At 43.3% G+C, this 27,255-nt stretch overlaps 1 protein-coding gene across 1 annotated transcript in view; it reads left to right on the top strand.

The window, feature by feature from the left end:
* The window catches only part of TUBGCP5 (tubulin gamma complex component 5), a 523,861-nt gene that overhangs the window by 460,905 nt on the left and 35,701 nt on the right, over positions 1-27,255 (top strand). The window contains exons 17-21 of the mRNA XM_086934193.1: positions 1,838-1,922; positions 2,025-2,145; positions 3,649-3,827; positions 7,220-7,345; positions 12,316-12,404. Of these exons, the coding sequence (XP_086790319.1) occupies positions 1,838-1,922; positions 2,025-2,145; positions 3,649-3,827; positions 7,220-7,345; positions 12,316-12,404 (600 nt within the window). The remainder of the gene's footprint in view (positions 1-1,837; positions 1,923-2,024; positions 2,146-3,648; positions 3,828-7,219; positions 7,346-12,315; positions 12,405-27,255) is intronic.

The raw sequence follows: 27,255 nt of genomic DNA on the forward strand, positions 1-27,255 counted from the left end.
ACCGTCCTTGTATAAATCACAAGTCATGCTATGTTTTCTTAAAGATTTAGTTCATATGTTCCCACCCAAAGCTTCTGTGATGCCGCAGTTGGACCTTAATTTGGGTCTTGCATACCTTGTGTACCACATTTGAGCAGATGCAGAGTTATCTTCTTAGAAGAGTCTTCGTTTTGCTATCACTTCAGCATGTCGCATGAGTGAACTGCATGCCCTGTCTATTCAGCCACCATACACCACCTTCTTCACAGACAAACTGACGTTGAGGACCAAAGACTCATTTCGTCCGAAGGTTGTGATACCTTTTCATGATGAACAATCTGTCACTCTTCCATTGTTCTTTGAATCCACCCGACTCCTGAAAAGAGGAAAGACCACATTGTTTTAACCCTAAAAGAGCCTTGAGTTTTTTATATAAATTGTACCCAAGGTTATTAGGTTGACAATCAGCTCTTTGTGGGGGTCTCTTAGGCAAAGTACAGAAAACGATCATATCCAGGTGGGCAAAGTGCATACAACAGCGACACCAAGGTGCATAGTCTTCTGTATGAGAATCTGCTACGCACTGGCCAAGAAGCAGCTCTCTGAAGGCTCATTCCATCAGAGCCCAGGTTGCTATCACTGCATTGGTGTGCGGAACACCTGTTCTGTACATCTGTCAGGCTGCAGCGTGGGTGTCAATCCACACATTCATGAAGCACTATTGTCTTTCTATCCAGTACCAGCGGGATGAGCCCTTTTCCCCTTCAGTCCTGCATGACTTTTTGGGTTGAGCCATCACCTTGGGAAGTACAGCTTTGATATCTATACACAAGGTGAATAATCTGTGGTTAGAAGTATCCATCATAAGAACAAGTTACTTACCTTTGGTAATGTACTTTCTGGTGGCTACTTGGTCACTGCAAATTAGATTCCTAACGCCTCTGCTGCCTCCACTTTCTGTGGAAAAGTTATTTATTTGTATTTATAAAAATGTCACAATCTGGAGAGCTGCACACTGTCACATTTATTCACAAGAAACTTAACGTCAGCGCACAGGGTGGTGCTTATATGAATGTGGCTCCGATGTCTTTCCTGGGGTGGGACAGAGTTGACGCTGAGCCGCATAGCACCACCTGCTGGTGTGCAGGAGCCAAGGAGAAATATCAAGATCCGGTCTGCCGCCTGCAGGAATTTAGGAGGTGAGTAATCTTCAGTAAGGCAGAGAGTTCACCAGAAAGTGTATTACCGTAGTTAAGTAACTTGTTCACCATCACATTAACTGCTTCCTTAATTGCATGAGTGTTTTCAGCTCACGCTATTGGGAAATTTAGCTTTTTTCCAATAATCACCCCTTCGTGGAGACTACAACTTTAAAATACTGATGAGTTTGATCATTAAAGGAAGCTATTGTTTCTTAAAGCTATGTAGAAGTCTAAAGTTCCATGGATCAAAAAAAGGATTCCTAAATTAGGTGACCGTGTTGAAACTTTGTTATAGAAATTAAATGGGCTTCCTATTAGTTTGAGATTGGTTGGGCTTTTGCTTCAACTGGTGAGTTAATATCTCCATTTGCTGTCAGGGTGATCAGACTGCAAATTTTACAGAATTTTAACGTGAAATTGTTGATAGCAGATTTTCACTGCACATCGCTGACATGCAGCCCTTTTTTGTTTCACCCCCTAAGATCCATCAATGGAGTGTATTATCTGAACTGACCTTAAATATCTGAACTGGCCTTAAATTACCATACGGTTACCAAAATGTATATTCCTACCTATTGGTATTACCAGTATAGAATAATGTATGGATGTGCTGGAGCAAAGTGGATTTAACTAAAGTGCTTTAATTTGTTTTTTAGATTGACGATCTCTTTTGAAAATGTTGAGCTTGCTAAGAAGAAACAACCCGTTCATACCCTAGATGGCTTGACAATGAGTTACAGGGTAATTTAATATCACAACTACTAGTCCTGACGTTTGAAAGCATATTAGTAAGCAAAAAAATTATTTATTTTTCCTTATTCTTTACCTTTCCCATCTCTGAAGGTTCCTTGGCCGATAAATATTGTGATCAGCTCAGAATCTCAGAAGATTTACAATCAAGTGTTCCTTCTTTTGCTACTGATAAAATTGGCCAAGCACAGCCTGGACGAGTTACAGTTTGGTGGTAAGGCAATGTTGATTGGGAAATGATCACTCTTAACAACTTGAAGCAATTTTCTGTGCACTTCAGTGTAGGCAGTCGGGTTTCCTACAGTGAAGCCAAGAAAATCCCTTTTATATGACAGGCAGTCCGTTAGATCCATATAGCCCCAGAACCTGTTAAATTCTGTGTAGGCAGGCTTGATAACTAAGTGCATTCACAGTATGGCATTGACTGCTAACACGAGGTAGGTGTGTGTGTGTGTGTTCGTGTGTATGTCTTTGTCTCTCTTACTTCTGCCACCACACACCGTGCCACTGTGTGTCACACAATATCGATTATTTTCACATGTTGAAGATCCAATATTACGCTGTGAGCATGGAGTGTGATGGGAGCCATTGCACAGAGTTGGTTTCCAGCTCGTGCATGGGGGCTCTTCACAGTGCAAATCCATTATGGGCTGTGTTGCATCCCTGTGACATGTTTTCAGGAGCCTTACTTGTGTGCATCTCTCTCTCTCTCTCTCTCGTTCCACCCTCTCTCTCTCTCGTTCCACCCTCTCTCTCTCTCTCTCTCCCCCTTCCCTTACCCACCGCCTAGGAGTGTCTTCAGGTGAAGATGTGTGTCTGTACAGGGGGTTTATGTGTCTTTGTAGGGTGTATGGGTCTCTCATGAAGTGCTTCTGGTGTGTGTTCACTAAACAACGATCATAGTAAGGTAAAATTAGGTGCTCTGTGAAACCAGTTGTGCTGCATTCATTACTTCACCAGAGCCTGTTCCATGCGTATGAAGAGGCATAGTGAAAGCTCCACACATTCTCTTCTCTATCACACTACTGTTTTTCTAATCTTAACAGGAGAGAACCAGTAAATTTTTCTGTATGAATGGACCTCCCTCTTACCACAGTATAGAGTTAGAAGAAGCATTAACCTAAAATAATGAACTGTGGAATCAAAGGCTTTGTACGTTTTAAAAGGCATTGGGAGATGCGGTACTAAGGAATGCCGCAAGACAACCTTGCATCCAAATGCGCATCTGGTAGAACTTTCTACCAAAACCTAGGAACATTATGATCCAATTCTAATCCCAATTTCTGAACATTAGTCCTAGCCAAAGGAAATAACACATTCATCGCTCTTGTCTGTGGACCCGTGGGCAGCGAAGTAGCCATTTTAGATTGCCCGAAAGTCCATAAATTCTTTTTACAGGAATTTGATTTCAGTTTCTGTAATGAGCTTTTATCATATAATGTGTAGCATCCATCATTCAGGGAGCTAGAGAATGTCTACCTGCAACATAGATTAAAGCCTTATACCCTGAGAGGTCGTCTAGGGCAAAAGGCAGGGTGACAAAGGGAAACATGCTTTTTGGCTGCATATAAATCCTGTCTTTGTTCCCTAAAGTCTATAAATCGGTAAGAAGAACCATTTTGCTGCGGGGGGGGGGGGAACGCAGGCAAGTGGGTGGGGATGGGTCATTAAGAAGCAAATTACTTTTAACATTTGTGTTTTCTCTTGCTCATTGCAGATCTTTTAAGTGAGGCCGAAAGCGCATCGCATCGATTTTCACCTTTATTTGAACTATCATCTGAAACCCGTGTTTTAATACGGAAAGAACCCGTAAAGCAACAAATACACCGCATGTTCCTCCTGAGGACGAAGCTCATGCATTTTGTTAATAGTTTGCACAACTACATGATGACAAGGGTTTGTCTTTTCATAATATCACTTGTGTGATCTTCTTACTGCAGTACTGGTGTAAAGGGTCTCTACTGACATTCGATTTTAGCTGGTTAAGTCACAAAGTGGCTGAAGACTTGGGACCACTGCCTACGTCTTTAAACAAGTAATGATAAAGCTAGAAGGTCTAGCCTTGGCAAGCTGCAAGCATATGCCATTGAAATAACAAAGCAAACTTCCACCTAAATGTAGGTCTCATAATCTTAACATAACAATTATAAATTACAAAATAAATTAATCATTACATATATTTTAATAGAACATTGCAGGTGATCGTGTACTTAGAACAGTTAAAGAAACCATTTTTAGTTTTAATGGCCATTGCAGTAAAATATGATTCTTATTGACTCAAAGAAAATATACTAATGGTTTTGAATTACTGTAACCTGAATACATATGTTAAGCACACAAGGATGACTAAAAAATGCTAAACAATAGAAAGTAAAAAAAAACAAAAACAAAGCATTTGCAAATTAAAGTATTGGCCCACTAGACCTGGCACTGAAGTCTTTTTCTGCGGATATGCAAATGTAACCTCACAACACACTGACAGTAAAAGAAATCCAACGGCTGAAGTGGGCTGGCTCATTGCCCCGTGCTTTATGCTGTGGTGTGAATGACAGTTGGCCAGACATATATATAGTGTAATTTTTACTTGATATTTTTAAATCAGGAGGCTGGCGAAATAACTGAAGCTGTCTCCAGGCTAGGCATAAAAATAATCCTTTTTATTTTCGGGCTGTTTTTAACCAGAAATATAGTTTTTTGTTTGAAAACAGTGGCTGAAGTCCCCATCTTTTCTAGTGTCTTTGGTAGATCAGGGGTCTTTCTGGCTTTTAAATCAACATGTAAACGTGTTGGACTGTTGCTAGGTCTGCGATTAAAGTGGAACATTTTTCAGATAACATTTTTAGAAGTATTTTCTTCAGTGCATCAAGTAACAATATTTCTGTTAAACTTCTAGAAGTAAGACATTTTGTCAGGGCATAGAACAGCTAGTGGTACAGAGTAATTTTCAGGGTGGTCATTGTTTATATGTATTTAAGTACAGCTGTTGTGCCATGGCATTGTGATCTGTTGCACTGGACCCAGCTAGGCAAGATCCCCCCTTGTATACTTGACATTCCGGAAGTAGCTTTGTCTAGCAGTCAAGGCTTACTTACGAAGTTAGTACGGGTTCGTAATTGATACTGTATGTGTAACTCTAAAAATCCTTTTAAGGTCTAGCCTACCAGAAAACACAGCTTTCCGGTTACAAAGACCTATTAAGAGCTTACAAAGAACATACAGGGCCTTGGAGACCGCCCGTTGCTTACTATTGGTTGGCTTTCATGTCACACTTATTTGACAGCTTCCTATTTGTGCCCCATCTTGTCAGTCTTGCTATTCTCGTTCCCATCTCTTTTTTGATATGCTGAATTTTATGCTTCCTCTTTTTGATTTTTAAGCACTACTATTTTTTTTCTTTTGTGTTTTCTAGCTGTCTCCCTCATGTACTTCTCTCCCCCTACACTCGGAGTTCCTCACTGTCACTCATGCATGTGATTTTTCGTGCCCCCTGCATGTTGACCTCTTCCTCATGTACATCCCAAATGCTTTCTCCTCCTTATTCTTCTCTGCCTGCTCCACATCCTCTTGTCGTTGCTTCCCTTCACCCATGCACTTCACTTTCACTTGTTGCTGTTCCTCCCCACTCCCCCATGTTTCTTCTGTCCTCCCCAAGCATTGCTTTCCCCCACCCACTCCATCCATGTTGTCAACCCAACTTATGCTCTGTGATGCTCCTGTCACCTGTGCTTAAAAATTAAAATGAACGCAAACATGTGTTTTTGGCAAATAAATTAAAAATATAGCTTGTGCTATTTTGTACGTGTGTGCATGCATGGTGCGCGAACCAACCAAATGATGTGACCACCACATCATAGCATATTTTTTTTCACCTTAAAGCCAATAGGTCCCAAAGGCGAGACCTGTTGGCTTTGCCGATGCTTTTTGAAAAGTATTGCAATGTGACCAATTAACCAACTACTATTGTGTGCGCCCTGAAGTCTCATGATGCATTTAGTTATAAAATAATTATTTCTATTTGAAGATAAATATTTGATTAGACTTCAATTTATAAAAATATTTAATTAGGAGTTTTCATAAACAGTTACACTGAATCCAAACTAAATGAGTTTTAAAGTTGAATTTATAATTTTCTCACTCATGAGTGCATCCGGCTTGGCAGCTATAACGAAGTGAACAAATTACATTGAATTTAGGATTGAAGCTGACTGGAAATATGTTTCTTTAATCTTTCCCTTTGCATTTTTTTCCTATCCATTATTCTTGATGGCTTTCCAGAGTTTTACAATAGATCATTAACTGCATGGCCTTTTAGTAATTTTCAGTATATATATTCAAATAAATTATAATTCTATTATTATTTGGCCTTCCTTTCTTGCGCTGACTCCCATAACGCCAGCTTGTAATGGTTGGCTTTAGGTAGTTCTGCCTTGAAATTGCTTGGCCTGGCCCGACACAAAGCAGGTGCACCTAGGATACCTTCTGAGATCGTGTGGAGATGGGGAGATAATATTTGAACTTTTTCATCAGTTTTTTCTAAAAGTCATTCTTTATTTTTTTAGTTATTCCTCTCTGAACTGCATCTATGTTGAGACAAAAGTGAAAGCACTGAAAAGTCCTTCTCTGCTGATGAATATGTACCTCTGTCTCTGGTCATTTGAGAGAGGATGAAAGATTCGCTACAGCGAGGCACACTTTTTGGAGGTGTTCCGCCAAAGGAGCCACATCCTAGATGGGATGACCAGGAGTTCAATTTTTTATGCTTCTTTCGTACTCTTCCCACCACCATGTTTAATTATGTTGGACTGTTAACAGGTGCTCCGTTGGTGTAAGTCATTGGCACCATCAAAGTTGACTGCAAGTGTACATACACTCAAATCTATGCACACTTAATTCTCTGTTCATTTCAGACATTTGAGAAATTACTGAAATAAACAAACTTTTCTTTGCATGACATAGCAACCTCATGTCCCCGGAACACTGGGCATGTTCCATATCTTGTACAAGGGTACAAAGATTATCCTTTCTATCAATGGAGTCCAAAACATGTCCTTTAGGTTAATAGCTATGGGTTTCATGGTCTCTCTGTCATCTTACATGGAGTGACAGTCTACTTTTGGAGCAAGTTTGTATAAATATAGGCAAAGGGACACAGAAGTGTGTCTACATGTAGTTTCCTACCAAACAGTGATCAGCATGTGTGCAATTATTTTTTAAATTATGCATTTTAGTTTTTTCAGTAAGTGATGGTGCTGTGGATGGTCCTTAATGAATATGCTTTTATCTTACAGATTCTTCACAGTACAGGTCTTGAGTTTCAGCACCAAGTAGAAGAAGCCAAGAATCTAGACCAGCTGATTAGAATTCATTATAGATACCTAGCTACTATCCATGACCGCTGTCTACTGAGAGAAAAGGTATGTCTCATTGACTAGCACTAAAGGTGCACCAGTACTTGAATAGACCTACAAATGCAGTTCCTTTTTGGTTACGGTTTTCCCCTCCAGAGAGACAGCCCCTCCTTAAAAATAAAAATAAAAAACATAATCTGAATATTTGGGTCATTGTATGGCGCCAGTTCACCCGTGGCCTCTTTGCAGACAGATAATCAGTGTTTATTGATACCCAACTCAGTGGCAGTCTTTCTATCGACCTCAATGGGATGAAAGGTTGAGTGGAGCCAACAGGATTAGAACCTTTGTCCAATGCGTCATACACATATTTCTGAAGTAAATGTATTAGTCCACTGAATCTTCAGACCCTGCTCTGTTTGCATTTGTATACACACATTATATCATAGGATACTCAATATGTGGCATACCACTACTATATTGTTCAAAAGCCTTTACACTTTTCATGTAAGCCTGATGCCAAGAAACTTCTTTGTTGGTGACCTTAAACTCAACATCTATATTGCTGTATTAAGCAGCGGATGGCAAGTTAATATTTCCAGTTCAAGATTGGGGAATACTTAACTTGCTGTTCCAACAGCCCCATAGGTCAGAGAGTGTAGAGGAAAATCAAGAACGTTAAGTAGGATAGGGTGGAAGAATAACATCACAGAACTGTTCTTTGTCACTGACTATAGATGCTGCTTTTTTAATTTCCCTTTTCTTCCCTTCTTGAAATAGTAGGACAGTAAATGCCACTTCATTGTTTGGTTGTAAAAGGACCTTCCGATTTACAATCCTGCTCTGAATAATTTATAATGACTATGGATATTTTGACTAAATTTGAATACATTTTGTTAAAAAATGTCTAAAATATTTTATAGCAAGGGATTTTCTCTAGCTTTATGCTGTTAAGCTATCCTCTACACCAAACATTACCAGAAGTGATGTGACTATTTTGATCCCCTCCAGCCTCGCCTTTGCATTATGACTCTATTTGAAATAGTTTGATGGGTGCAAGTCTAACCAGAGGAAGTAACTAAATGTAACTTAGTGGCACCAATTTATGTGATAGTATCTATAAACGCATAGCTCCAATCTATTCTTTGCATAATTAGGCCCCTTGACAAGCTTTGGTACCTACTAAGCAATAACTTTTCTCCATAGTGCCCATTGGAATCCTGAAGCATTGAATACATTCACCTAGGTGCATCCCCCAGAGCACTTTTACGGAGAGGCACTTTGCTTAAAAAATATATTTTTTAAATATGCACACACCTGGAGGCATCACCAGCTAAATCTATCTTTTTATTTTACAAACCATCCAATTAGAATTCGAAAACAGGTCTGCTTCACTTGAGGAAATGGAGTCAAGGAGACTGAAAACTGGTACTGCTTACTGTAATTTTGACACAAACAATATCCATGAAAACTATGGTAACATCATATTTATGGCAAACTGAAAGATTGCAGAAGGTGCAGTGCTTCAGAGGGTGGATCGGGGACACAGCCATTGTTTATTCGAAAGAAAGCAGTCTCCAGATTCATGCTGCACTTCTTATAATCCCATAGGAAGGAGAATTGCAAAATGGTGCCATAAAGAGACTGTCACTAATGCTGCCATTCTCCATTTGCATTAAGGTGTTCAGTGCCAGATAAGGGCTCACTTCCAGTATGTTTGGTGTCACAGCATTCTATGTCAACGTTCCTTTTGAATTAGAGGCATACGCTAGGGGTGGAGTATTTGATCGACATGTACAACACTTCGACATTGAAATTCTCAATTTTGAGTTCGAAGATTTTGAGGGCCTCACTCTTTCTTCTTCAAGTAGGGTAAAGTCCATTAAAAAAATCTGGAATTTTAGGCTTAAATGCACTCCACCACATAGGTCAGTACTGCATACACACCAGAGGAAGTTGCCTGTTTTTGAAAAGCCACTACCAGGGAAGAGATCTTTTAGGTGTGTAAGAAACAGACGGAAAAAGAAGCAAGTGGCATTAGTAAATGAACCATCATTATTTATTGCACTCCAGTTGCCGTCTTGTTCATTGCCTACAGGAAACACATCAGCAGAGGGGTATCTGTTCACCGACATCTTTATTAACATGCACTTTGGAGATTTAGGCTGTTAGTAGCATTATATTGTTTTGCAATATCTTCGCCAAGAGACCAAAAAAGCTAAGCATTCCCTTGCACTTGCAGCAAATTAGTTAGGATTCAGTTCCAGGCCCCCTTAAATTGAAAGTGTAAATCTTCTGGGACAGGGAAAAACACTTATGGAGGCATATGGCTTGTTCTTTCAAGAGAGGATCCTCAACAGGTCTTTGGCAATGTGTTGATAGTGAGGTAGAGATATACTTCCACTGTACCATCATCAATTTTTCTAGTAAAAGAAAACAGGAGAATTATGGTGTGCTAATTTAAAAAATAATAATAATCACTATGACAGTTTACAGAGTGTTTTGGCATGAGACGAACAATGTAAGAGAACATTCATGAATTGAAACAGTTCTTTGTGGAAGATCTCCTCAGCCAGAGGAGTCAAGACATTGAGAAAGTACTAAATGTAAGTCTATGGATCTCTTATCAAGTAATTACTATTAGCGAATACATTTTTTATCAGACACCTCACAAATACTGCCATGAAATGTTGATGAGAAAGTAGACCTGTGGTCTGGTGTGATGCGAGATGTCATTAGCCTTGCTTTCTCCCTAATCACAGAGCTTGAAGCTCATTTGACTGAGGAGACTTATCAAAGAGACGTTGTAGTTGGGGAACCCTGGGGTAGGAACAAACAAAAAACAAATATCTTAGAATTGTGTATGGGAAACCTGAACTATTGGCCCTTTAATTTCTTCTCCATCATCCCAAACTCTTTCAATCACCAATACTCTGGACTGTTTGTCCTAACCATAGCCACCCCTGCATTTCAATACTTTCTACCATCCACTCTCCCTACCTTTTACTTCTTTTTCCTACTTACCTTTACAAAATAAGCTATGTAACCACAATTGTTGTGGCCCTCACCAAGAACCAGGTGGATTTTGAAGTGATGTACTACCACATTTGTGACACAAGCATACCATCTTCTTCTCCATCATTCCTTTCGCACTCTTAACTTCTACTTTAAACGTAATCTTCTATTATGAAGACACTAACTTCCCCAACCTCACTAACCACTCAATGGTGTTAGCAGCGCTAATTACCTCATCCCACCTTGGGTATCCCATAAGTAATCATTCTTGCCCCAGTTACGGGTCCTACAGAGTAGTGTCCCCGGGTGGGATACCGCTGGGCCTGATAATGAAGCTCCTGTGTTCCCGGACTCCCCGAATGCAAGAACATCAGACCTTATTTTACCAAGAGGTAAAGCCGCTTTAGGCTTGAGCTGCAAGGGTATCCTAGCCTCAGTCCCCATCCCATTCCCCCACACTGGCCTCCTCACTCTCATTTATCCCATGCACAGAGCAGTTACTAAATGAGTCTTAATCGCAGTGGAATGGAAGACATAGTGCATGACCCAGATTACTACTAGTGGTGTGTTTCCTTCCACTTAATGTATTGTTCTTCAGGGGGATTTGAATCTTGTGTTGACTTTCATGATGACATGCCCAATTGAGTCGATGCATTGTTTTCCAGTTTGAATTGTTTTCTTGAAGTCAGTTTTCTAATAATGTATCTACATTAATGTTTTGATAGTAACTGAATATTCTAAAGCGCAAAAAAAAGTGTATTTCATTGGGTTAGATTACAGGGCTTCCAGCCGATATATTCTTCCTGAATTCACACCTCTCAACAGCTGAATTGATAACATACATCTTATCAAACGGTGTTAGTTAAATTGTACATCAAATAGATCTGTTTTGAGTTATGTTTTTTCCAGACACACAAATTTGCAAGTTGCCAAGAAGGCTCATGTAAACAGAAGTTCATTCCTGAGTGATTTAAAAAAAAAAAAAAAAAAACATACCCACTCCAATCTCAAAAATAAGCACCTTCCACGTTACGATGACCCTGGTGCCTAATATGTTAAGAGTTTCTTCTTCAAGCAACAGACTAACAACAGAAGTTTGTTGGGCCCCCATTTATGTGACTTACTTCCCCTGCCCGAACATTTGTGAGTGCTTGAAAGAATGCAATAAAGAAAGGATATGGATACTAAGAAGGAAACAGTTTCATAGCTATTGTTCGTATTTAAAGAAAATGTATCACCTACCTTGAAAGAGTCTTGAGAAGCATCATACCAGTGTATCTGACAGTTAAAGCTGCAATTCTGTTCTTCAGATACAAGTGTCTAGCCTCAGTTAGGCATCTGAATTTGAGGCAGTGTATGTTTAAGTCAACTCTTGACTTAACCATGGCCCGTGCACGCCAATGAGAAAAAGAATGACAGAATAGTATCATTTAAAATATAGCCTGACTGACCTATAGCATTCTTCACTACTAGTAGACCCTGCATCTGATAAAAGCCTGGGCAGCCAGTGCATTTGCATTTGCATTATCGTATGTAGAATTACACATTCAGCTAATAATGCAAGTAGTTTAGATATCATTATTCTTACAAGTTAGTGAAATTTAAAAAATAATAATCCCCAAAGTGTTCTTCATAACTGTGCCAGTCTGAAATGTCATTCCTATATGACTGCCCAATAGGAATTCTAGCCTTTTAGCTTCGCTGGCAAAGGTGGTCTGGTGTCCAAACAAGGTGAGGGGTATTGATCAACAGAAAGCTAATCATAGAAGGTTTAACAGCCATACAAAACGCATCAATTTTGGTTCCATTGTATGTGAATGTGATTTTCCTGTCCTGTCTGAATCCACCTGAAAGCTCCGTCACCACATGTGGTTTGCCTCCTTGATCAGGTGATGTGATGAGTTATTTCACCAGTATGCTGAATACACCCATAACCTAATCTAATGTATTCTTTCAAGCGAAAATAGTGTTTTGCACCCTGTTTTGGATTGAATTTAACTTTCTTTGATGTGTTTTTTCAGGTTAGTTCTGTAAAGGAAGCTATTATGAAAATGCTGGACATAGTTTTGATGTTTGCAGATCGCTGGCAAGCTGGTTTGAGACACTGGAGGTATGTAATATGTGTGTGTCTACAGCAAGGTGATGTGGAATGCTTGCATTGATTTGCTCAGTCACTGTATGTTTTTAGTGCTTGTGTGCAGACCGTACTAGTTACGCTTATTGGTAGACTCTGGCTTGTATATGGGCAATGAGCATAAATGCATTCAATTTGTTTAATGGAGGTACTCCACTATGAATTTAGAAAGACTGTATTTTTAATTTTTAGAAATCTGAGGGGATCTGATTAGTGACTACTGAATAGTTCTATATACAAACTGACATTGTAATGCCTTTAGAAATGCTTTAGTCTATAATACCAAGTGAGGAATCCATTAGATAGGAATCCATTAGACACCACTGCATGTACTTGCTGGAAGGGTAATTTAAGTTGTAAGGCATAAGCCACAAGAAATACCCCAACAAATGACTTCTATGTCAAAGTAGTGTTGAAGGAGGAATCGTGCATATTTTAATGATTACCTCTGCACACAATTAATAAAGATGGTATAACGCAGTAAAACCACTTTGTGTTCATCATACAGATTTGGCTGTTGTCCATGTATGTCAAAGCCAGAAAAGGTATTGCACATGTCCTAGTGCTACAGTAAAACAGATTCATCCAGGTTTGTGCAAAATTCTCATTGTTTAATATAAATCACCCTTAAGGCAGGCACATTTAAGAACATGAAGTTCACCGACAATCTACAGTATTTGTCAAGGTGGCAAAAGAGGTGGCAAGATTTTTTGGGCGTCTAGTCAGCAGCATTTCCAACAAACAAAAGCAGAGTGCTGTCCTGACGAGTCAATGCACTGTTCCCACAGCCCTAGCTAATTATATGAGCAAGTTGAAATCATCTCAAGCAAAGATTAGATTGTGTGTTGGTGAGTGCCAGAAAACCTGGTAGACAATGCCCCTCAAGTCATTTTCAGCGAAGGTACTCTGCCATATACATTGATTATTACAAACAGTTGGAGGGATGGGGCAGGAATTGGAGTACACAAGGTGACATAGCATTCGGAAAATATAATACAAGTGTCAGTAAAGGATAATATAGACAAGTAATTGTAAGAATAAGTGCAGTATGAAATAGCAACAAGATTAAGACATGGAAGTTGACAAGTGCATAATGTTCGCATCTGCTGACATGCATAATTTGAGATACTAGACTAGCATTTGATGTAGAGAATGAATGAAAAGAATAGACATAGAGCAATCATTGTAGTAAAAACCTCTGTACTCCTAGTATGATAGATTTTACAGGTACCATGAAGGCTAGCATGCAACTAGTGGATAAGCGAAAACAGTGTCACAAGGAAAAGAGGCGCTCTTCAGCAATGTTGATTTGGAGGTTATACCTATTGCACTTCAGAGGTGTAACATAAGAAACACAATGTATGAAATCCTTTACTCTAAGTGAGTGTAGTAGGTGCACCCAACTAGGGTGTCAAATCCTAAATCCACTTACCTAACAATACAAAATGTAACTTATTTCAGGGAGCTTGTCCACTATTTTTATAACAATAATCAAGAGCAAGGCAAATAGAAAAAGTAAAATGTATTAAATGTGGTAAACAATGATGCCCCTAAATTGGTTACGGGCAGAGTGCCCGCTCTGATGTTCGCAGACGACACTCTGTTGTTGTCTAGAACATCATCGGGCATTCAAAACACACTTCATGGATTCGTGGAGTTTTGTGAGCTTCGGGGATTAGAAATCAATATGGGAAAAACAAAGTTTATGATTTTTAACCCCCCTAGGCGGGTACGCCCAAACCCGGTTTTACATGGTACCCCCCTTGAAAGGGTTAAAACATTTGTATATCTGGGTGTTACTCTAACTGAGAACTTTGACTGGAACACGCAGATTGCTAAGTCCACACTTAAGTTATCTCAGCTTGCTGGGGGTATAAGCAAAGTTTTTAGGGAGTCAACTTTTAGGCCGGTGTCCCCAGCTCTGGAGATATATTGTCGCCAGGCTAGAACGGCAGCAATTTACGGGGCTGAACTTTGGGGCCACAAGCAGATACTGAACCTCAAAAAGGTAGAGCAGTCTTTTGTGGGAAATCTAGTTGGGTTACCGCCTAGTACGCCTTTGGTCCCTCTTAGACTTGATCTTGGCATGGTCCCAATAGAGGATATCATAAGTGCAAGACCAATTATGTACTGGAAGAGGTTGTGGTCAGTCCCTGAACTGGCCGCTTACAGAACGGAATTTTCAGAGATTTGGTCTCTTCTTATATACAAAAAGATCCCTTGGCTTCAGCACATTCGCACTGCTAGTACCCGGTTAGGTCTTTTGGAACTGTGGGAAACCCTTGAGACTTATTGCCTAGGGATATCAAAGAATGAACTCCTTTCTCATATACGTATGTAGAACGTTCAAACGCTATCGAGCTCTACAACATTGGGTAGGTTGACATCTGAGTTCCTCTTAGTTAAATCAGAATCCAAAACTGAGGAATTCTTGGATTTAATTGATCCCCCGCTTGCTCGAAAGCTATATCTCCAGTTAAGGCATGGCACTCTACCTATTAGGTCTTTTACATCCAAATGGCTAAAACCCAATATTGAAGCCTGCCCTGCATGTAGTTATAAAAATGAGAATGTAACTCATGTATTGTTTTTCTGCCCTGCCTACTCTGCAATTAGAAAATGTTGGTTGATTCCTATTTGTAAGAATTTGGGATTCTTGCATTTTACACAGGCCTGCAGGATACTGACTTATGATACCCATCCTCCCATTGTGTTTTCTGTTTCTCGTTATTTATTTAGTATGTGGCGTAGGAGGCAAACCTATTTAACCTAATTGTTGTACTTATTGCTTCTATTTCTAGTATCTAGATAACTTGTAGTTTAATTTTCTGTTAACTTTTTATGACTATTTATTGTTTTACTGTGCTGATGCATTTTATGTGCACTTTTATGGTCATCTGACCGAAATAAAGTTATCAAGCGAATTGAAAAAGAAAAAAAAATGTATTAAACAATACCAAAATGAATTATACAACAGTAGTAATTTCATTAAGAACTTTTCACAGATTATTGAAGAAGCTTGGTCTTTCACACCACTGAACCAGTCCCTCTTTCCTACTTCATACTGAACAGTTATTCATTGCAATCAACCAATCTCCTACCACAAAAATTGTTGCGAGAACTAAGGCATAACAGAGTTACTCTCTGAAGACGAGAGCTATTGTGACCTAATAGATTTGAGCATCATGATTGTATCTTCAACAATTATTTTTGTCAACATACGAAGGTGATGCTACGATCTCCGCCAAACTAAAGTATAATAAAAAGTGATGGGTGGACTGCTTGACTTATTCTCAGCCACTGATAATTACGTGGGGCTGCATCCCAGTCCGTTGTTGTTTTGCACACTATGCCACCTCAGTTTGGGCTCAACCATATGCAAACCAGTGTTGACCCTGCTCTGTTGGGAGCAGGTGATCCTGAACTGCCAGGCCAGGTCCTCCCTGAACCGGAACACAGGCTGCCGAGGACCAGTTTCACCCTTGTTCAGGCTCATCAGCCAGGTATAGCTTCGTTCCAGTGACAGTGTGCACTCCACCCACGTCTCCTTGTGGGTTGAGTCTTCCTAGTGGGTTCCTTAGTGTCTTCCCTTGTGACTTCATATTGTATTTTAGTGTCACCAGAATAAATCATCAGTAATGGGTAAATGATTCCCAAAGCCAGTACGCATCAATTTTGGCATTTTCAGAAATTCTTAATATAGCCTCATAGCGCTCTGCTGAGGGCTACACCAGTTGATAAAGACCCTGACCGGAGTTACAGGCCCAGGACTAGCTTAATGGCAGTGCGTCAGATGCAGCCGCACTGGGAGCTGACATATGGAGGGGGCGGTGACTTCCGGGGAGGGGGCACTGTGTTTTCAATAATTTATAATTGGAGAGATAGGGAGACCTTTGCCAAGTGGTAATGAGAAAATCCGTGGAAGCAGACATGAGCTGTGGGGGCACCAAAAATGATTCTCGCCCCGGGCGCCATCAGCGCTAAAACCGACCCTGTACAGGCCTGAGCCACATACGAGGGCCTAAAATGAGGGAGAGCTTTTAACATCACTATAGCATAAGACAGAAGGGTTATAAGGCTATTTGAACCTTCTTTCTACTGAGGCCAGAAGGTTCTAAATTAAAAAGGGAAAAACTGAAATTAGAACATTAAAATGTTGAGAGCTCTATCGAAGACGGTGGAGTAGCTCCGGGCTTATAATGGTTGGTATAAGCCCAGAGCTCCAACATTCCAATGTATGTCTTCATGGGGCATATTTATTAACATCCGTGTTTGCGATTCTCAAATAGCGATTTTTTGGGAATCGTTATTTGAGAATTGCAAAACTGGATGTATTCAAAAGATGGCAAATATTTAGCGATTTCTTAGTATTCCTTAATTGCGATTAGCAAATTGCGAAATCGCAATTAAGGAATACCTTCCCATTCATTCCTATGGGCCAGGAGGCCCAGAGGAATGAACAGGAAACCATTCTCAATTTGTGATTCTCAATTTGAGAATCGCAAATTGAGAATAATTTCAAGGGTGCAAGGGTGGAAGGAGGAGCTACGCGGGCATCCGAGATGGTCACGTGAGCAAGGAGCTCCCGGGACCCGCGCCGCCCTTTCGCAAAAATCCTTAACATATCCTTATTTTAAACATGGGCTTTTGAAGACGAACTCTTGCTGACCTCAACATCCTTTTGGAAATCGAATTTGGACATCGGGAGCCGTTTTCACACCAACTTCAACTTTCTGGGCCTGCCCCGGGTGAGGCCGGGGGCTCTACTGCGTTGTGGGCCGGAGAGTAGTTTAACAACAACGGCCAGAGGGGTTCCTCCCCAGTCGGCCTCATCCTAACTTTCGGTTTTGATTTCTACTTAGTGCTCCGACTGACTGATTTTCTATCGGTTCCACTCCAGAGGCGGCACAACTCCGCTCCGCTGCTGAGTCCTACCCTGTCTGAGCATTTTGACCTATTGCTCTATTGGCATTATACTATTTTTAGCCTATTTTCCGTCTTCTTTTGTCCCATCGACATCGGCCATTTTTACCAGGTCTCGAGGGCCCCTTCGGGGCACAGCTACCAATATGACCACCAAACCTGAGTTTGAGAAGCATAAGACAAAGACGCCTGTCCGCGGGGGACCTACTCAGACCAATGTCATGGACCGATATACACAACCGAAGGGATCCCCCAGCGGTGCCAGCCGCACTCCTGAAGACCCTAAGGCAGACTCTACTGCGCCAATGGAGGTTTCTCTCCAGGATGTCATGAGTGCCATTACTGGTGTGAAGGCCGCGATGGGACAGCAATACGAGGCTCTCGCATCTAAGGTCGACACCGTAGCCGTGGATGTCACGCTGATTAGAGCGGATCTAGCCAAGACCAATGAGAGGGTTAAGGCTTTGGATCTGAAGACCTCCAGCCTGATCACTGATGTGGCGGACGCACAGACTGAGATCGGCAACCTGAGATTGTCACACAACTCCATGGCCCGTCGACTCGAGGAGCATGAAAATAGGGCCCGGCGAAATAACATACGCCTTATTGGTGTACCGGAAAATCCCGAGAACTATGCTGTCGACCTCCTAGTAGAGGACCTGGTTCTAAATCACCTCGCTCCTGCCGGACTCAGCAAATTCTTTGCGGTCGAGCGTGCATATCGTTTCCAGGGCGGAAAGGTGAAGCCGGGCCCCCCCCCCCCGAGACCTATCATTGCCAAGCTCTTCCACTTTCGGGACAGAGACGCTATCCTTCAAGCCTCTCGGGATCGCGGCCCCTTGAAGTTCGAGAATTCTACCGTGAACATTTATCCGGACTTTACTCCTCAGGTCCAAAGACAAAGAATGGGTTTCCAGGGAGTGAAGAGGCGGCTGCGAGATCTGGGCCTCAAGTATGCTATGTTGTTTCCGGCCCGGCTGCGCATCGAATACGAGGAGCAGACTTTTTTCTTCGACCGCCCTGACAGCGTCAGTGACTGGCTTGATTCCTTGCCTAAATGGGATGATCGAACTGAGCACCCTGGGGGCGCCGAGAGGGGCACACCGGATCAAGAGTGACATTATGGTTCCCGACGTCCGATTTTCCCTAATTGCTCGTCAGCTGAGTTTTGCTATTTATTTTTTGTTATTGTTTTATGTTGAGCCCAAGGGTGGCTGGGGTGTAGGGGACTCTTCCTTCTCCTGGGTTCTTTGTGTAGATTAGTTTTATGAGTGGGCGACAGGCACACTGCAAGTTGGGGTGGCTTTTGAGTTGTACGCAGGGGTGCAGGGTGGGGGGTGTTGTAACGGGCTTTCGTTGGGGGTGGGGGGGAGTGTTTGTGTGTTTGTTTTTTTCACATGGCATCGTATAATTTGCTTTCATCCTACTATTGTTGGGTCTCATGAGGTGGGGGCTCTGGTCCTTTCTCGGGATGAGGGGTAGTGAGTTGAGACTGCTGTCCTGGAATGTCAATGGATTGGGGGACAGAATAAAACGTGGGGAGGTGCTACAGTTCCTTCGACGCCACTCCCCTGATATTGTTTTGCTGCAGGAAACTCACTTGATTGGTAACGCTTGCCAGGCGATGAATAGACGTGGATATCGGCTAGTCGCTCATGCCGGGTTCACCTCTGGCTCCAGAGGGGTGGGCATTCTGATCAGGTCCTCTCTACCCCTTGAAATTGACGAGATAACGCTGGATGATAGGGGTCGTTATGCTGCGATCTCGGGGAGATGGGAGGGCAAGACGCTTTCTATAATTATCACATATGTCCCCCCAGGCCTACAGGTCACCCCCTATGCTGACCTTGGGCGGCTTCTACTGGGGCTACCTGAAGGTTTTCTGATTCTTGGCGGGGATTTTAACTCCGTGGTTTCTGGCACTTCTGATCGACACCCCCCCAGGGACTTACCTAGATCTCAAATGTGGCTTAGTGAGCTGCTTGAAACTTTTGGGCTTACGGACAGCTGGAGACTTATGCATCCCACACAACTGCAATATACGTTCCACTCGGGGGCCCATGGTAGCCTCTCCAGACTTGATTATTTTTTAATGCCTGCAGCGCAATCATCCTCCGTCAGGGAGATCCGTCACCTTCCAAGGGGTATCTCTGATCATTCCCCCTTGTGGTTCTGTGTTGAGGCCGGAATGGGCAGTGAGGGGAGAGTGGCTCCTATAAATCCTAGGTATTTACGAAACCCTAAGACACGCTCTGAGCTGGTGAAGGCTATTGACTGTTACTTTAATGAAAATGTGGGGTCTGTTTCTTCTTCCATCTCATTGTGCAAGGCTTTTAAGACTGTTGTTCGTGGGCATTCACTGTCATTGATTGCTGCTGCTAAGAAGGCTAAACATGAAGAACTTGTACGCCTCGAATCTGAAATAACTGTACTTGAGAGTGACCTTGGGGGTGATGCTATCCGTGCCACTTTGCACTCCCTTAGTTTGAAACAGGCGGGCTATAGAGCCCTTATAACTGACGCCGCAAAAGCCATGAATAGGGAGCAGCAAGGTAGACTGTATGACGTGGGTGATAAAGCGGGTAAGCTAATTGCGTGGCTGGATAAGAAAGAAAGAGTGAATCGGGTTGTGCCTGTGATTGAGAGGTCGAATGGTGATCGTGTTTCTGACCCGGTTGGGGTTGTTAATTGTTTTTTGGACCATTTTCAAACGGTTTATGCCTCGGTCAGTGATAGAGATGAGTGCGACTCCCGGCTGTTGCTGCGTGATATTGCATTGCCCTGCCTCTCCGAGGAGGATAGGGCCTTAATAGATGCGCCTATTACAGTGGATGAGATCACTGTTGCCATCCGTGCCCTTCGGTCCGGCAAGGCCAGGGGCCACAACGGACTGCCCATTGAGCTTTATAAACTGTGACCTGACAAAATGGCGCCTCATTTGAGGGGTATGTTCCTCGAGGCATTTGATTCTGGTGTCCTTCCCACTGATCAGCGCCTGGCTACCATCGTTGTAATCCACAAGGAGGGTAAACCACGTGATCGCTGTGCTTCGTATAGGCCCATTTCACTACTTAATGCCGAACCCAAAATACTTGCTAAATTGTTGGCTAATCGATTGATTAAGGTGATTGGAGACTTAATCCACCCGGATCAATCTGGCTTCATTCCGCACCGTAACACTGCCCTCAATCTTCGGAGACTCCACGGAGTTCTCGCGAGAGCTGAGACTCTTACTGAGCCGGCCATTTTGGCTTCCCTTGACGCTACTATGGCTTTTGATACCATAGAATGGCCGTATCTTTGGGCAGCTCTCACTAAGTTTGGGTTCGGACCGACGTTCATTGCCTGGGTGAAGCTTCTCTATGAAAGACCGCTAGCTCAGGTGGTTGTGAATGGGAGGGTTTCCAGTACTTTTACGCTCGGGCGAGGCACCCGCCAAGGTTGCCCACTGTCCCCGTTGCTTTTTGCCCTCGCCTTGGAACCGTTGGCCGAGTGGCTCCGTTGGGAGCCCTCGATGAAGGGCATTCGGTGGACTCCCGACTTTGAGGATTGAATCTCGCTATATTTGGACGATATCCTCCTATACCTCACGTCCCCTCAGAAGTCCCTCAATGTGCTTTTTGATGTTCTGACCTCCTTCGGGAAGAACTCGGGTCTCATCATCAATTGGACTAAGTCATGCGTCTACGTTTTGGCTGGAGATCTCCCTCTGTTGCCCCGTAGATTCCCGATTCAGTTGGCTGAGACCGGCTTTAAGTATCTGGGGATTTATATTTCGCTGGATCCCGCCGTTCGTTATGAACGTAACCTTCGAGCCCCCCTTCAGCGGCTCAAACTCGACGTTCTACGATGGCGCCGGCCGCCTCTCTCACCTTTGGGACGTGCGGCTCTCTTCAAGATGATGTCGCTCCCCAGATTGTTATATGCACTCCAGAACTCCTTTGATCCCATTCCTCCTGGCTATTTCCGTGAAGTGGATGGGCCTCCAGAGGCGACTAATTTGGGACGGGCGTGCTCGTATTTCCTTACCCAAACTCACTCTTCCATGGTACGATGGCGGCATTGCCCTCCCGGATATTAGACGCTATTATTGGGCCTCCCAGCTGGGTGCGGACAATCATGTGACTTACGCCCCTGGTCCAACTCCTGCCTTTGCAATGGATAAACATCTCTTGCCGGGTGGGAATTTCAATAGGGCACTATACTCTAAGGGACCATATAAGATTCTGGTCGGACCCACCAAAATTGCAGTGCAAATGTGGCGCGATGCGAATGCTGCTATGGGATGGTGTGATAGATTATCCCGCGCAACCCCGCTGTATGATTTAGATGGTTTGGGCAATTTGTGGAGGACGAAAGGTTTTGATAAATGGGACATGATCGGTATAAGTAAGGTTGATGATCTTTGGTCCAAAGGAAATGCTAAGACTTTTGAGGCGCTTAAGATTGAATATGAGCTTGATGACAAGGAGTTCTTTCGGTACGCTCGGGTGCGACATGCCTTGTTATCTGCCTTACCCACGGGGACGGATATTCCTGATTCCTCGCCTCTCGAGGACCGTATCCTCGATGGCCACGTACCTGACAGTACCATCTCACTGATTTATAAAAAGCTCATTAACAACAGAGTCAACTTGCTTGTGCGCCTCAGGGCTGTATGGACTGCTGACTGATTGGAATTGGATGACTAGGATTGGCAAATGGCCGTGTCCTCCCCCAAGGAGGTGGCCATCCCTGCCCGCCTTCGGTTCGTCTAGTTAAAGATCCTCCATCGTGTGTATGTAACTGGTCCGCGTCTGGTACGAATGGGTTATTCTCTGGATGGTCTATGTAAGCGTGGCTGCGGCGTGAGTGGTACCTTCCTTCATATATTGTGGGAGTGTCCTGCTGTTGCCGCTTTTTGGTCTAGAGTGCATGCCACCATGGAAAGGGTCACAGGGGTCCCACTTCTGCCTGAGGCCAGACGCTGCCTCCTCAATGTATGGGAACCGAATGATTATACCACTGCGTAGATTTGCTGGGCGACCCTTGGTAACATGACTGCTAAGAGGGACATTGCGCAGCTATGGGGCTCCCACAGACCGCCTACAGTATCGGCTTGGAGGGAAACATGGACTCGTGCATGTTCAGAGAAAAGACGGTTTACCTATCCAGGGGCAGACCCAGGAGATGGAACAAAATATGGAACAAAATATGGTCTCAATGGAATACTTATCGTGGGAATGTTTGTACTCCCCCACAGGATTTTACCCTCGATATTCCCATGTCTCCCTAGACGGCACTCCAGGTTTGTTCGCTACTTGTAAATATTGCATGGTCTCCTCGCTGCCCCCTCACCTCGTAATTGATGCTTTGAATATTCCTTGCTTACTATGGAACTACTCCCCGTGAACTCATGTTTCCCGAATACATTTTTCTTTGCCTTGTGAATGTGTGTTATGTTTTTTGTTTTTTGAAATATAAAATTTAAGACATTCATCTTCTCATACGCCACTATTCCGCTCCTGTCAAACGACATGTTGAATTGCTGCCGGGCCCCCGGGCTGTCGGCTGAAAGCTGTGTAAACTTGCAATGTCAAATTGTTTTAGCGATGACCGTCCCCTGTGGTTGTAGGCCTGCAAATGTAATGCTGCGCTTTAAATTAAGGAATTGCAAATTTTGTGATTACTTAATATTGCGATGCGATTTTCCTTATACATCGCGTTTAGCTAATTTTTTGTCGCAAACGCTGCTTTTTTGCGAATCGCAACGTTTAAGACTAAAAATCAGTTTCGTACATATGCCCCCATGTTTCTTTCTTTCTAATTTAGAATACTCTACCCTTAGTTGGTGGAATGTTCTAATAGCCTTCTGCCTCGGGCTATACCTGTTGTTAAAAGGTCCACTCCCTTGTTATAGGCCCTCGCCTGTGGCTCAGATTTATAACTCTAGTTTAGAACCTTTAACAACCGGTATAGCCCTCAGCAGTGGACTATAAGGCTATAGATAAACATTGGAAAGTTGTAGCACAAGGTATATACCAGCCATTATTAGCCCCAAGACACTTCATTTTCATTAATGGAGCTCTCACTTTTCCAGTGTCCTAATATCAAAAACAACCTCTCACCCTGCCAGCTGTCCTAGGATAAATTTCAATGCAATTTCCTAATGATTCACAATTGCAAGGCTGAATTGCTCCTAGCGGTTATTGGATGCCAAAATGTGTATTTTGCTTCCATTTAGCTGTATCTAGTACACCCCATTTTTGAGTAAAGGATTATGGATATTGGGAGATGACATACTGAATTTCTTGTAAACTGGGGTTCCCATCTACCCACACTCGTTAATAGGTTGAGCTGATTGAGGAGGCTGAGAAGTAGCTTGCCTCGTCTGCTTTTGAGGGAACATCCATAGGAAGGCTTAAAGCAGGAAGGAGCCCACATATGACTAATGAAAGTACCCCACCCATAAGGCAGACTCATGCTCACCCTAGCACTGTTAAATTGAACATGCTGTAACAATGCCAGTGTGGGAGTGTGTCAAAAGTGGAGTTGTGTATTAAAGAGGAAGCAGATTAAGGGAGTGGAGTCACAATCACACTCTTCATGACATCAAGTTTAAGCTGGAACTGCACAATTGTGACAATGTGATTCCTTGTCCCCAGTCGCCAGCAGAAAGGTGGTACCTTGACTGTGTTATAAATTAACAGTGGTTCAATTGCATCATCTTGAATAGGATTTCACTAAGGACAGCATCATTTTCTTAGAACTCAATATCTGATTTACATTCAAAGTATCAACATTTTGCTAGCATACAATGGACACTACTCACCTTAGTAGGCGATTTTGCAGTCTTTTTGTGGTCTTTTACTGATATTCGTTATTATTCGTTTTCCAGTAAAGATATATACAGGAATTATTTGGTGCAATAATCAGTGCATGTGAGAAAATGCAAAGAAAGTATGTTCGAGGCATATGAGCTGCAGATTGCACACTGTGCATAGATCGCCACCTAGTGTTGGGCCCGGATGTTTGCAGTTTGTTGTTGTCCTGAAAGGTTTCTTTGGAAGTCACGAGATAGGCGACTCCTCCTTAGGACCACTTTGCACATGGGCATTGGCTCCATCCCCAGATTGTTTTTTTCCGCCATCGGGCTCGGATGTGTTTCCTGCGCTCCAGTTTGGAACCGATTTTTCTTCGGCGTGAAATCCTCACCCAGTTCGACGGTATTGTTTTGATCGCGCTACATCAACGCGATTCTCTACCACTTCGAAGTCTTCGATTCCGGTTGTGGACGAAGGCCTTCGGGCCTACCTAGGCCTTGCTTTCTGGCTCATGGAAAGAACGCCATTCAAGAAGTGTCCTCAATGTGGGTTGAAGTTTCCCCACACCGACCTACATGAGGTGTGCAACCTTTGCCTTTCACCGGAGCACAAGGCCAAAGACTGTTCGGTGTGTGCCTCATTCCACTCCAAGAAAACCATTCGGGCCGGCGAGCTCGGAGAACTATGGCTCGCTCGTCAGCTTCGATTCCCGACGACATCTTCAAAGAGGGCGTCGTTCCAGAACACCAGCACGCCGAGGAGAGTATCAGATCCTAGATGCCGAAGACTCCGACATCGAGGACATCGCTCCAGCTCAACGGGTCGTAAGTAAGACCGTCGACACCAACCCTTCCTCGACACCCTCAAAAAAGGCTTCGGTCACACCCTCACATTCGGGCCCGGGTGCACACCGGGACACTGCTTCCCACGCCCCGCCTTCAGGCCCGGCAAAGAAGCCCACTAAGCCTTCAGGCGGCTCGGCCTCGAGCCGGCCTATTCCCGGTGCCAATCCTATACCAACACTGAAAAAGAAGCCATTTTCCTCTACTACGCCGACTGTTGCTCCGACACCTAAGCACACGGCGCCGAAGACTGGCAGCGGCTCATCGATGCCGAAACCGCACTCGGAACTCAGTAAAAAATCGCCCAAAGCGCCAGATTCACACGCGTCGGAGCTGAAGAAACACCCGGAACCGAAAGAACAGGTTCCGGTAAAAGACATTGCAAAAGGGCACACTCCTAAGCCAAAAGACTCGACACCAGCTACCGACTGGGTGCCAAAAAAACCTATGGAGCCGAAAACTTTGATGCCGAAGGATTTGCCCCACTCACAAGAACTTTTTACACCGGATCCCAATCAGAAAACTCTTGTAAAGGATCCTAAAACCGGACATTTGACTCCGCTTCAAGAAGAGACCACTTGAGGCGCCAGCACCTCTTCCCCCTCCAAAGAAGAAGAACATTGCAACCTCTCCATTAAGAGTCCCTTTTCCACCACCTCCCCATATTGTTCCTCCTCCTACACCTCCTCCACCACATCATTCATCATTCACCTACACCATCTACTAATCCAGATAATATGTAGACACAGATTCTGACGACATACGTGGGGGTGCACATGACCCTGCAGGCACCAATAGTCCCCCCTCAGTCACTTAATCCATGGGATGATTACAACACCCATGATGTGCCTTACGTCCCACAAGAAGATGTATACCTTTCCAGACCTTCCCCACCAGAGGACACTATAGGGTTTAACCTACTAGTCCAAAGGGCTGCACAATATCATGGGGTGGACTTACACACCGATGCAGTGGAGGAAGATTTCCTACTAGACACTTTTCATAACACACAAAGGTCTACTGCCATTTTACCAATGCTTAAGGGTGTCATCAAGCACTCAATAGAGGTTTTTAAGGAGCCTGTCAGGGCTAGGGTCCTCAATCCTCGCAATGAGAAAAAATATAAAGCTGCCCCTGCAGACCCAGTTTATATTAAAAGTCCAGCACAATTAGATTCTCTAGTCGTGTCTAATGCACGTAAAGGTGCTAATTCTCAGACATCAGGTGAGGCCTCACCACCAGACAAAGAATCTAAGCTCCTTAATGCCTCCAGCAAGCGAACAGCGGCACAAGCAGCTAACATCTGGCGCATTGCCAACACCCAAGCGTTGCTGGCAAGATATGACCGGGCACAATATGATGAACTAGAGTCCATAATGCAGCACCTACCAGACAAATACAAAAACAGGGCTAATTAACGTATACAGGAAGGTAAAAATATCACTAATACTTCCATTTGTTGTGCCCTAGACGCTGCAGATACCGCCTCAAGAGCAATCAATACCAGCACCCTACTACGTAGACATGCCTGGCTACGTATTTCAGGTTTTAGACCTGAGGTACAAAACTCCATCCTTAATCAGCCATTTGATGAGACATTTTTATTTGGCCCAAATGTTGTCGTGTCTTTAGAGAAAATTAAAAAAGACACCGATACAGCAAAATCTATGGGAGCCTTGCAGCAGCAAGCTCCCAGACGTTCCTTGTGTCGCTCATCATACAGAGGCAACACAAGAGGCTACTCCTCAAAGTCCCTCCACTTCCTACAAAACCCTTGGTCAATCCACATTTACTAAGGGCTACCAGAGAGGGGGTTACAGGGGTAACAACAACAAAGGCAGAGGCAAAAATAATAACTCCCGCTCTGCCTCTACCCCTACCCAAAGACTTTCCTCCCCTTCCCCGCCAACATTCCAGTCCTGCGGGGGGAAGACTTCAACAATTCCTGCCTGCCTGGATCAACATCACATCAGACAGGTGGGTGCGACAAATTATTCAGTCAGGTTACTGTCTGTAACTAACATCTACCCCCCTAAACATACCACCCAAACAGCGTCCAATGTCACAAGAACATCTATCACTGTTAAAGCAAGAAGTAGCATCCCTGCTAGAAAAAAGTGCAATAGAACCAGTTCCTCTGCACCAACAAAACAAGGGGGTTTACTCTCTATATTTTCTGATTCCAAAGAAGGACGGCTCTCTAAGGCCTATTTTAGACCTCAGACCGCTAAACATATACATACAGTCAGACCATTTTCA

The sequence above is a fragment of the Lissotriton vulgaris genome, chromosome 8 (assembly GCF_964263255.1).
Source record: "Lissotriton vulgaris chromosome 8, aLisVul1.2, whole genome shotgun sequence".
In the NCBI taxonomy this organism is placed as follows: domain Eukaryota; kingdom Metazoa; phylum Chordata; class Amphibia; order Caudata; family Salamandridae; genus Lissotriton; species Lissotriton vulgaris.